Here is a 12,500-nt window from a genome sequence, read left to right on the forward strand (position 1 = left end):
CACACACACACACACACACACCTCGACTGTTTCACACTGCAACACTTCTCTGTGAAGTTCCACGGGGTGTGAATACAGTGTGGGAATAAAAAACAGGGCAGGTCAGAGCTGAAAGTTTTGTCCGTCAAGTTTCCACGTCGACCCGGAAAGTTATTCCGGGACACGCGTCGGACGCGGCATACCCGGCTCGGTATATCCACCTTCCGCCGCATACGTGACGTCACAGAGAGCGGACGATCGATTAATCGACCGATCGGGTTTTTAAACTTGATGATGAAGGAAAAACACAGCACTGACAGTAAAATATTGCTGGACTTAAAATAAACTGTACCGTTGGAATGTACTGTACTTTCTGAAATGAAATATAAATGTTAGTTTATTATTATTATTATTAACTATTAATATGTATTGAAGTAAATAAAAGATATAGATCCAAACTGAAGCAACTCTCTGAATAATAAATAAAGATAGACAACCGAAATGAATTTAAAACAAAAAAAAAAAAAACACTTTAAACAACACGACAAAATTTCAGTTTTTATTTCGCCTCTAGAGGCCGCTCTCGTACTGCACGATGACGGCAGGCGCTTCTAAGCCGCTCCCGCAACAGCCGTTACCGTAGAAACACTAACGCATCAGAGCAAACACGTTGATGTTAATATAAACCTGGGATTTGTTCGAGAACGTTAATCAACACCACCTGACCCGATCGGGATCCAGAATTCGTCGGCACCATGGTGCAAATCCAAATCACCAACGAACACTTTAGCGAGCTGGAAAGCAGAAAGCTTCACCTGAGTGTCTCAGAAATACAGAGAGTCTTCAGTGCAAGATCAAGGTTCTGGGGTTTTCAAAGGGACTCGCACCTGACCTTTGACCCCAGAGCTGAATTCTGCTTTCAGTTCGGGTCTCTGTTCGGCCCCGGACCAAAAAATTTAACATATAAATACACACAGCGGCCCGGCTACATGAAGAGCCTCATTGTTCAGGTGTGTGTGTGTGTGTGTGTGTGTGTGTGTGTGTGTGGAACCACAGATTTCTCCAGACTCCTGTTTCTCATTTTGTTTCTTTTCCCCTAAAAATAGAGTGTTTAATAGTTTTTTTTCCGGACGGCGTGTTTGATTTGGCGTTTGGAGGAAAGAGCTTGCAGTTCCGCGGTCCCTCACGGCGGTCAGTTTGACGAACAATGGCGGATTTTGCGTCCCTACTCGGAATCTTTTCAAGCTGCGCCACTTCATGTGCCTCGAACAGAGAAACGCTGCTTCATCTCGCCGGTTTCAGTTTGGACCTGGATCAGAGAAAGTGAGGTTCCGATCCATGACCCGGGACTCTTTATTTTTTCTGACACATGCACTTTATACTAGGTCCAGGTGATATAATGAGCAAATCAAATGAAATCGACATCAAAACACTGTTTCAAGTAGGTTTTTTTTTATATATATATATATATATATATATAATCTGAGCTGATCTGGCAGTGGGCTCCAGCTTTGGGCAGCAGAGAAGCTAAATTAAAGCCAACATGCTTAGTTTGAACTCTGGATACTTAAAGATCTTCTCATAGCTGGCTCCAGGTTTGAGCAGCGTAGGAGCTAAAGCAGAGCCGCCATGCTTGGGTCTAGATCTAGGGACTTGAACGATGGCCAAATCTGAGATCTTCTCATAGCTGGCTCCAGGTTTGAGCAGCGTAGGAGCTAAAGCAGAGCCGCCATGCTCGGGTCTAGATCTAGGGACTTGAACGATGGCCAAATCTGAGATCTTCTCATAGCTGGCTCCAGGTTTGAGCAGCGTAGGAGCTAAAGCAGAGCCGCCATGCTTGGGTCTAGATCTAGGGACTTGAACGATGGCCAAATCTGAGATCTTCTGCCAGTTGGTTTCAGCTTTGGGCAGCATTGACGCTAAATTAAAGCCACCGTGCTTGGGTCTAGATCTAGGGACTTGAAAGATGGCCAAATCTGAGATCTTCTCATAGCTGGCTCCAGGTTTGAGCAGCGGAGGAGCTAAAGCAGAGCCGCCATGCTTGGGTCTAGATCTAGGGACTTTAAACCTGGCCAAAGCTGAGATCTTCTGCCAGTTGGTTCTAGTTTGGGCAGCATAGTAACTACACCAGAGCCACCATGCTTGGCTCTATAGCTTAGGGATGTATAGATGCCCATATGAGATCATCTCGCAGTTGGATCCAGTTTTGGGCAGCATTAAACCCACCATGCTTGGGTCTAGTTCCAGGTTCTTTAAAGCTGGCCAAATCTGAGATCTTCTAGCAGTTGTTTCCAGCTTTTGGCACCAGAGAAGCTAAACCAAAGGCACCAGGGTTGGTTTGAACTCTAGGGAGCTTAAAGATGCCCAAATACGAGATCTTCTCAAAGTTGGTTCCAGCTTGGGGTGGCACAGAAGTTAAATTAGAGCCTCTATGCTTAGTTTGAACTCTAGATACTTAAAGGTGGCCAAATCTGAGATCTTCTCATAGCTGGCTCCAGCTTTGAGCAGCGTAGCGTAGGAGCTAAAGCAGAGCCGCCATGCTCGGGTCTAGATCTACGGACTTTAAAGATGGTCAAATCTGAGATCTTCTGGCAGTTGGCTCCAGCTTTGGGCAGCGGAGAAAGTAAACCGGAGCTGCCATGCTTGGGTCTAGAGCTAGGCGTTGTCAGCTGACTATGGAGTAGTCGTACTTTAATCTTTGCCCTGGTTTCCAGTGCTGTTTTCTAACACACCCTTGTTGACTTCCTCTCGCCATTTCCCCTCGACTCAACCCTCCGTTACCATCTTTCATGTCGGTCCAGTCTCCGAGTGAAGTTTACCAAACGAATCCCAGGAGACTCGTGCGAGAGAGAGTAAACGGCAAACGTTTTCCGAGACGAGATCGGAGTCCGATCTGGTCTAATTTCAGTTGTTGGACATGAAAAAGATAAATCAGTTTTGCTTGATTACGAGTAGACATCATAATTTAAAAAAAAAAAAAAAAAAAAAAAAAAAACAAGCGTTAAGCACAGTCCGTCTTCATCGATTCGAGTTTATAGCCGTGGTATTATACGGTCTCTGCAGACGTGTCGATAAGCTCTCACACCCCTGAGTGAAAGTATAAGCCTCCAGCGCTGTTATATTATTTATCCCCCCCCCCCCCCCCCCCCCTTCATGGAAGATATAAACTGGGTCATTCTGCTTTGGAGAGCCCGGGAAGAAGCGACATGGAACATCACGCAGAGAAAGATATAAACCAGAAGAAGCGGTCGATGGGGTGCCAATATTTTCTCTCTCTCTCTCTCAGTGAGGGTTTTTTCCCCCCTCAGTATGTAAGGCATTTAATCTGTTAAAGGCCACACGTGTTTATAGGCGAGGCATTTCATGCTAGTACAAATAGGTCAGGGTCTGAGAATACCAAGACTCTAAATATAGTAAGTGCTAGTTCAAGTTCTTGGTGATTTTTGCTCACTTGTACTTCATGTGAAGCCAAAAACAGTCTCATCAATCGTTTCTATTATCACGTGAGCGTTCACGTTTAACCGGGGGACTAATCCGACACTCGGGTGAAACGGGATTCCGAACGGGATACAGCGCGCCTTGGAGACGCATCGCCATCGTAGATTATCTCCGGAGGTGGTCTGGGACCACGCCCACGCCCACGACGACGACAAAACCTCCGTAGCGCGAACGTGAAAACGTCTCGGTCCGTTGGACGGATCGTTGAGATACCATAATCACCGAGAGACTCTCCGCAGCTCGGTCCATCGACACAGGCGATGCTATATAACCAGAGGTGGGCGATTTATAGACTTAAAACCTACATCCCGATATTTTGCGGTGTTTTTTTTTTTTTGTGGTAACGATGTGAAAATGGTAACGTTGAACACGCGTGCATACGGTGGGCGGTGTCTTTGCGTGAGGCGGTGGAACGGCTTTCCACCGGTATTTGACGCGCTTTACAAATCGCATCTGATCTTCTACATCCGAAGCACTTCCATATGTTTTGGGGGTTTTTTTTGGGGGAGGGGGGGGGTAATTCTCCGTCCCGGTCCTAGGGTTTAGAACTCCGCCTTCAAATCAGCTTTGAGAGACCTGTAGATAGAACCGATCTCCGTCACTCCTCCGACGCGTCGTACAGCTCCATCTATTGGGTCTTCCTCGCTTTGACAGCCAGCGTATTATAACTGAAAGGAAACGTCCGGATCATCGATACGTGATGACGGAACCGGATCCGAGCTTAGAGATCGAGCTGTGGAAATCGGACCGTCTGAAAGACGCACGTTATACGCAGGACACACCTCCTTTTCCCCATACAGATACTGAAATGCTGCGTATCAACCGATTTTAAATAAATAAATCAATCAATCAATCAATTTTAGATTGTTTTTCTTTAAGAACTACTAATGATTTTTAAACTCAAGCTAAGCACGTGGCTTAAAGCACGACTTGGACCAAACGTAGACAGCTCTCACACACAAAAATAATGGCTTGCGATGTAAACATAATGATGTAAAAACATCATAAAATCCATCCTAATGAAACTGATGTGAATGTTGTTGGTTGTTTTATTTATGTTGAAGAAGATATGTTCAAATGAAGGCAGTTTAATACACCGCTGCATTAAGATTATAATCTCTCCCTCTCTTTCCTTCAGATTGTCGATTTGTTTGTTTGTTTATTTATTTGTGTGTATGGTTCTGTAGTAGAAGAATGCGGGTTGGAGGAAGTACTTTTTTTTTTTTTTTTTTTTTTTTTAAACATTAAAATGCAGGTTTCTAGTTACGATGCGATGTGGTGATCTTAACTGTACATCAGAGTTCACACACTGTACTCTTTCAATGCATACACTGCATATATATCGTTAAAGTGACCTGTGTGTGTGTGTGTGTGTGTGTTACAGAGTGCAGCGATGGAGGAGACGGTTATATGGGAGCAGCACACGGTGACTCTTCACAGGGTGAGTGCAAGAACATCATCTGCTAAACCTTCCTAGCATGATGGGGTGTGCGTGTGTGTGTGTGTGTGTGTGTCCAGGTGCAGGAAGTCAAGGAACGGAGTCACAATAGCACTTACATCTCGAAAGGCAGGAAGCGTGTGTATGAGCGAGGGGGGGAAAAAACCACCGCTCAGCTTCTCTCTTCCTCTTCCTGTGTGTGACCATGCTGAGAGAAAGAGAAGAAAGATACTCTAATTGATATGAAATTACCGCGGCTCATTTTTGTCCGTCGTCACTACAGTATCGGCGCTGTGCGCGCACCGAAACGGCGCATGAGAACGAATTGGATACGGATCCGGAACCCGTTAACGCCTGGATCGACGATTAAGGAATGAAACACTTCGGGGACGTGCTCTTCTAGGGAAACGATCCCGTTCACGCGCGGTTCTTTCTGAGACCGTTACCCCAACGTCAGGAGCGCATGACTGTATCGCAGGGTCATATGTCGAGATACGTAATCGTGAATAATAGAGTCTTTGAGAATGGTGATGTGACGGGTTTCTGGGGTCGAACTAGAGCTAGCGTGCTAGGATGATCCGACAGCGCCGGGCGTTTGCCGATTTCAGACCGGAATAGGGAGGGGGCGGAGTAAAGAGGTGTCGGGGAGTGTCTATAAAACGACTGACGGGAGATCCAAACGAGTTTTTCGGCCACTTATTCAGAGATCGTAGGTTTTTTTTATTTTATTTTTTTTCTTTTTCAGGTTGTTCGCTACGGATTTAAAAATAAATAAATAAATGAATAAATCTGCGATGACGTTTCAGGTGCTGGGTTTTTTTTCTTTTTTTTCTTTTTTCCTTCTTTTTTTTTTTTCCTTCGGGTCGGTCACTTCACCGACGTTGCTCCTGAAGGCCCTGGGGATAGTAGGTGTAGAAGGAAGTCTTTTTAATTCACTTCCAGCAAGGTTAGGGGAAAAAAAACCTGAACGGATCTGAATCTGAGGCTCGACGTGAAGGACACGTCTCTGAGGACGTGATGGAGGAGCCTGACGAGGTGGAGGTGGTGTATCTATATCATCACGTTGAACGGCCTTTTCTACACGTGTCTGTGTAGCACGACGTGTATTCTAGAATACCGTTATAGGTGTTCAGAGTGGTATGTTTCAGGATTTAGAAGTATTTCTTTTCAATATCAATCACTGCAATTTAGAAGGGTTTCTAGTTATTTTTGGAATAACAGTAAGCCTTAAGAAATATTTCGATTAGATTATTCATATTTGGCATTTAGAATAGAGTGTTTTAGAATGAAAGCACAAGTCATATTTGAAATTATGTACTTTTATTGTATAATGATGGTAAACATTTAGAAGTATACGTTTTACATGAATGTTTGGAATAATAACAGGAAACATTTTGATTGGCTAATTTTAGAATGTTAATATTTTGAATGACAGATTTATCAATAATAATAATAGGAAGATTTGTTTTAGAATATTAATATTGTAAATTATATAATTGTTAGAATATTTATATTTGGAATGATAGATTTATTTCTCTTTTTTTTATGATCGTAAACATTTAGAAGTATATGTTTTAGGATATTAATATTTGGAATAATAACACTAAGCGTTTAGAGTTTGTTGTAGGATATTAATATTTTAAATGGTAGAAATTTTCGAATAGTAAATATTTAGAAGTATATGTTTTGGAATATTAATATTTAGAATATTGATATTTAGTGTTTAGAATGATTTATTTATTTTTGAATTTTAATACTTGGAATTAAATTTTTTTTTATTAATATTTAGGTTGTTTTAAAAAAAAAAAAAAAAAAAAAGGTGAACTGGTCGAAATATATAAGTAGTAAATAATAAAAGATCAGGCCAAAACATGCATACATCAAATGAGCATACAGTGATTTTAAAAAAACACAAAATAAAATCTAAATCAAAAATCAATTCAAAAACATTTTTAAATAAAATCGAAATAGAAATTCCAAACACGTTATACCCAACCATAACTCACTTTTATTTTGTAAGGACGGGGTGACGATGATTACATTTGATGCGAAGACGTTTAGTCAGGTGTAAAAACACACGCGCACACACACACACACACACACACACACACGTGTTTTCTCTGACCGTGTGCTTGTATTGGTGTTAGTCGCAGAATTACTCGGCTGTGTCAGACTGTGAGATTGTTACTCAGTGCCAGAAACTCGCCGTACCATGCGTCAGGGTGTGTGTGTGAGTGTGTGTGTGTGTGTGTGTGGTGGAAGTGCTGTTACATCATGCTAAACATCGGTGCTGGTTTTGTAGTCGGTGCAGAAATTCACAAAGTCGTTTGCAGAAAGTAAGTGGCGTAATTAAAGCTCAGTGTGACGTTGGTTTATGATCATTTCTGCCATGTTTAGATTTTTATTTTTTATTTTGAAAGGTTTCACCTTCTGATGAAATTTGGACTGATAGTAGTATCAGTTATAATAGTCTATTTATCCAAATTTTTTTATTTTTTTTATCGTGGTGACACACTCTGATTGGATACCAGGTGTTTACTGAGATACCAAATAAAATGTTTCTTCTTTTAAAAAAATAAATAAATTAAAAAAATGGATTTTTAGTTCTTCATATTTCTCAGTATTGAGGGAAAAATAAAAAATCCATTAGCTCCTAGACTACGATCCTGCTTGAAGTACCACGACAGAAAGGCGTGTGATGACGTTAACAAATTGATGTGATCTATAATGTGTGAAAGTTATCGGTCCTGCCCGCTGTTCGTACCGTAAACGCCGGCGGTGACGTTTTACAACGCGAGTACGTAGTCACGTCGCCGGAAATCGAGTCATCGGTGTCACGATGTGTAGCGAACCAGGGTTCTTACCCCTGCCGCGATTCGTGTACACAGTATACTGATCTACCATCCAGAGAGCTGATTGAGACACGCCCCTTTGTCTACATCTCACATTAGTAATCTTTCAGCCGGGGATTTTCCTGCTTGAAAGATGTGCTAACGTGGTGCGTTCACATTCTGTTGAGGCAAGTAAAGAAATAAAATACGTTTATTATGTTCCCATTTGTTTATCTTGTTAGAAATTGACTGACGTTTTGGGCATCGGAATTTATAAAAAAGGTTCCGGCTGAAAATGGTCACTTTCGGGTTTCAGACCGAGGGAAAATGGCAGAAGGTTTTGACTGGAAATAAGACCGGTGTGTAACTGTGTCAGATGTAACGTTTTAGAAATGATCTCGGTAGTAATGATGTCTAGAAAGTGGTTAAGAATGATGGTACGATAAACGCTCCAGGTTTCAGTGATTTGTTGTGCTGAGAGATGACCGGTCTCTCCATGTCTTTGAGTCGTATATTTTTGTTCGCAGGCTCCAGGATTTGGATTCGGTATCGCCATCTCAGGAGGACGAGACAACCCTCATTTCCAGAGCGGAGAGACCTCCATCGTCATCTCCGACGTTCTGAAAGGAGGACCGGCAGAGGGACTTCTACAGTGAGTCAACCACCAACCCCCTCACCAGTCCCTCACCAACTTCTCCAACCCGCTCACCAGTCCCTCACCAACTTCACCAACCCCTTCTCCAACCCCCTCACCAGTCCCTCACCAACTTCACCAACCCCTTCTCCAACCCCCTCACCAGTCCCTCACCAACTTCACCAACCCCTTCTCCAACCCCCTCACCAGTCCCTCACCAACTTCACCAACCCCTTCTCCAACCCGCTCACCAGTCCCTCACCAACTTCACCAACCCCACTAACCCCTTCTCCAACCCGCTCACCAGTCCCTCACCAACTTCACCAACCCCTTCTCCAACCCGCTCACCAGTCCCTCACCAACTTCACCAACCCCCACACCAGTCCCTCACCAACTTCTCCCACCCACTCACCAATCCATCTCCAACCTCTCCAATCCATCTCCCACCCGTTCACCAATCCATCTCCCACCCGTTCACCAATCCATCTCCCACCCGTTCACCAATCCATCTCCCACCCGTTCACCAATCCATCTCCATCCCCTTCACCAATCCATCTCCATCCCCTTCACCAATCCATCTCCATCCCCTTCACCAATCCATCTCCAACCCCTTCACCAATCCATCTCCAACCCCTTCACCAATCCATCTCCATCCCCTTCACCAATCCATCTCCATCCCCTTCACCAATCCATCTCCAACCCCTTCACCAATCCATCTCCAACCCCTTCACCAATCCATCTCCAACCCCTTCACCAATCCATCTCCAACCCCTTCACCAATCCATCTCCAACCCCTTCACCAATCCATCTCCAACCCCTTCACCAATCCATCTCCAACCCCTTCACCAATCCATCTCCATCCCCTTCACCAATCCATCTCCAACCTCTCTCCGACCTCCTCTCCAATCCATCTCCCACCCGTTCACCAGTCCATCTCCAACCCCTTCACCAATCCATCTCCAACGACTTCACCAATCCATCTCCAACCCCTTCACCAAGCCATCTCCAACCCCTCTCTGACCTCCTCACCAATCCATCTCCAACCCCTTCACCAATCCATCTCCAACCCCTTCACCAATCCATCTCCAACCCCTCTCTGACCTCCTCACCAATCCATCTCCAATCCCTCTCCGACCTCCTCACCAACCCCCTCACAGTCACCAGCTTTAGCGTTATATTTTGCTGTAAAACACTTCTTCATCCGTATTTGCTCCACAGTGAGAATGACCGAGTGGTGATGGTGAACGCGGTCTCCATGGATAACGTGGAGCACGCCTACGCCGTTCAGCAGCTGAGGAAAAGCGGCAAAAACGCCAAAATTGTGAGTCATGCCCCTCTGTGATTGGTTACTGTGAACACTAATGGACCAATCATTAACTTATAACCTATTCCACCATGATTAGCCATGAAAGAGCCAGTGCCATGTTTGTCTGGAAACTTAGACGCTAACATGATTTAATCTTGAAGTTTGACACTCGACGTCAAACTATATTTAATAAGCGACTATGTTGTCTGTATACGGATTGATCTAAAGCAAACACTCGTGTATACGTATACAGTGTAACTCATTTAAAGCTAAGAAGTGCTGCTCTGTTTATACTGTGAGCGGCCATTTTGATTTGGAGTCACCTGCTGTACTCGGGTTCGAGGAGACCGATATTAGTAGGAATGCAGTTAATGGGGCGTTTTCTTGAGGTTTTCCTACTCGGAGGTTGGAAATCGGGTTGTAATCTTCAGTAGGAGGTAAAAATATAATTGCTTTAAGATTTAGAGATGGCACAAAATGGTGGATCGGAGAAAACGTATCGGATCCCGGAACAAATTTAGATTGGATTTGGTGGAAATGAGGAAATTTCCTTTTGTAAACTGGAAATAAAGAGAGCTGACTGGTTTTCGCTTGTGTTAGGATTGCTTTTATTATTTTTATATCTCACGTGCGGTAGTAGTTTGTAAAGAAGGCCGGTATCGGATGGGTCTCAGCGTTCAGTGTTTCACTTACTGATCGATCTCCCTCTGTGACAGACCATTCGGCGTAAACGCAAAGTCCAGATCCCGGCGGCTCGAGCGGGCGACAGGGAAACCATGTCGGAGCGTGAGGAGGACACGGAGGACGAGGAATTCGCCGGGCCGGGCGTCGGAGCCAGCGCAGGGACGGGCAGACGCAACGATCGGAGCGCCAGCCTGGGACGGAGAGAACAGAGCGTGTCCCCGCGGTCCGACAGGCGCTCGGTCGCCTCCGCCGGCCCGCCGCGACCCTCCAAAGTCACGCTGGTCAAATCACGCAAAAACGAAGGCGAGTCACAAACGACCTTCGTGTTTGTTTAACGTTTCATTTGTTTGTTTTTTTCCCCGCCTCGGAACATAACATCTAAAGATCAGCTCTTAGACACAAGCAAGCTATTAAATGTGTTTCTAATATCGTCACTATTATTAATACCATAACGTTTAATGTTCATTTAGATTTAAACATTTGTTCATTTTTACGGTTTATTTACGTTTACTTTAATGAATCAAAAAGCGCGTATTAAAATGTTTATTTATTTACAGACAAATGGAAAGCTGATGTGTAGATGTTTTGAGAAGTGATTTGCATATTATTAAATTATTTTATAAAAAAAAAAAAGTTTAGTATTCATACTTGCAATGTTTTCTTTCACTTTTATACGATCTTTATTTCCAGAGAGAGTAAATACTGCCGTGTGTGTGTGTGTGTGTATGTGAGAGAGAGAGAGGTTGAAACGCATGGTGATGTTTATATAGAGAAGCAGCTATGATGCTGGAATGCTTTGACGACTCGATTCCATGCAGTAGGAGGACCCGAGCTGCTGTCTCTGAGACCTCGGCTCTTGATTGTTCTCCCCGAGAGTCTGCTGATGAGCTTCTGTGTGTGTTGTGTTTGTGTGTTGAACATTTCAGAATATGGACTGAGACTGGCCAGCCACATTTTCGTGAAGGACATCACACCCGAAAGCCTGGCAGCGCGAGACGGGAACATACAGGAGGGAGACGTCGTGCTGAAGGTACCATCAGAGAGAGTGAGAGAGACCGATACAGAAGAGAAGAGAGGGACAAAGTGTGAGAGAGAGAGAGAGAGACGGGGGTGAGAAAGGGACAGACGGTGTGACTGAGTGAGACGGACAGAGAAAGGGAGGGAAAGGTAGAGAGAAAGAGGGACAAATACAGAAGGGGAAGAGGGAGACAAAGTGGGGGAGGGGGGGGGGGGGAGAAAGCGACAGGGTGTGACGTGAGGGACAGAGAAAGGGAGGGAAAGATGGAAAGAGAGACAGACTTGAGCGAGAGAGAGAGAGATGAACATTTCTTAGGCCTGTATTTCGTGTTATATGTTATATTATATTTCTCCTAATTGTAAAGCTAAATAAAAACATTCTTCAAAGGTTAAAAGAAAAGATAGAAATAAGGGACGAGGCAGACGCAAGAAGATTTCCTGACCTGGACATTGAGAGAGACAGGTCAGGGACAGGTTCTCCATCACGCTGCCGTTAATCTACAGAGAGCGAGAGAGAGCGAGAGAGAGAGCGAGAGAGAGAGCGAGAGAGAGAGCGAGAGAGAGAGCGAGAGAGAGAGCGAGAGAGAGAGCGAGAGAGAGAGCGAGAGAGAGAGCGAGAGCGCGAGAGGTTATAAATCACACCGCTTTCCAACTAATCCTAACCACGTGCAGCCTCTTTGTGCCTTGGCTTTTACGGAAATATTTCAAAAATGACTTGATTAGAGGGGGAAAAAAATCAGCTTTTCTTGGAACAAGGCAAGAAAAGCGTGACTGAATGTTTCTCTCTCTCTCTCTCTCTCTCTCTCTCTCTGTGTAGATTAACGGCACCGTGACGGAGAACCTGTCCCTGACAGACGCTAAGAAGCTGATCGAGCGCTCGAAAGGCAAGCTGAAGATGGTGGTGCAGCGAGACGAGAGAGCCACGCTCCTCAACGTTCCCGACGTAGACGACAGCGTTCCTTCCGGCAACTCGGAGCGAGACGGTGAGGATAGTCTGGAAACGTTTACTCGGTTAGGCCCGTTGTTGTTCTGTGCTTAATGATAATAATCACAGTAATTTCTCATCTTTTTCTTTATTCAATCAGATATTTCAGAAATCCATTCCCTCACCTC

At 44.4% G+C, this 12,500-nt stretch overlaps 1 protein-coding gene across 12 annotated transcripts in view; it reads left to right on the top strand.

The window, feature by feature from the left end:
- The window catches only part of tjp1a (tight junction protein 1a), a 100,466-nt gene that overhangs the window by 60,324 nt on the left and 27,642 nt on the right, over positions 1–12,500 (top strand). For 10 of the 12 annotated variants that reach the window (XM_053676429.1, XM_053676431.1, XM_053676432.1 and 7 more), the window contains 7 exons: positions 4,862–4,918; positions 8,274–8,398; positions 9,599–9,701; positions 10,403–10,673; positions 11,297–11,400; positions 12,205–12,370; positions 12,473–12,500. The exon at positions 12,473–12,500 is cut by the window's right edge and continues 108 nt beyond it. In XM_053676429.1, the coding sequence (XP_053532404.1) occupies positions 4,862–4,918; positions 8,274–8,398; positions 9,599–9,701; positions 10,403–10,673; positions 11,297–11,400; positions 12,205–12,370; positions 12,473–12,500 (854 nt within the window). Of the gene's footprint in view, positions 1–1,062; positions 1,303–4,861; positions 4,919–5,847; positions 5,957–8,273; positions 8,399–9,598; positions 9,702–10,402; positions 10,674–11,296; positions 11,401–12,204; positions 12,371–12,472 lie in introns of those variants that run through there. The other 2 variants (XM_053676436.1, XM_053676438.1) reach the window with 2 other exon arrangements.

This window comes from Ictalurus punctatus, chromosome 27 (assembly GCF_001660625.3).
Source record: "Ictalurus punctatus breed USDA103 chromosome 27, Coco_2.0, whole genome shotgun sequence".
Taxonomy (NCBI): domain Eukaryota; kingdom Metazoa; phylum Chordata; class Actinopteri; order Siluriformes; family Ictaluridae; genus Ictalurus; species Ictalurus punctatus.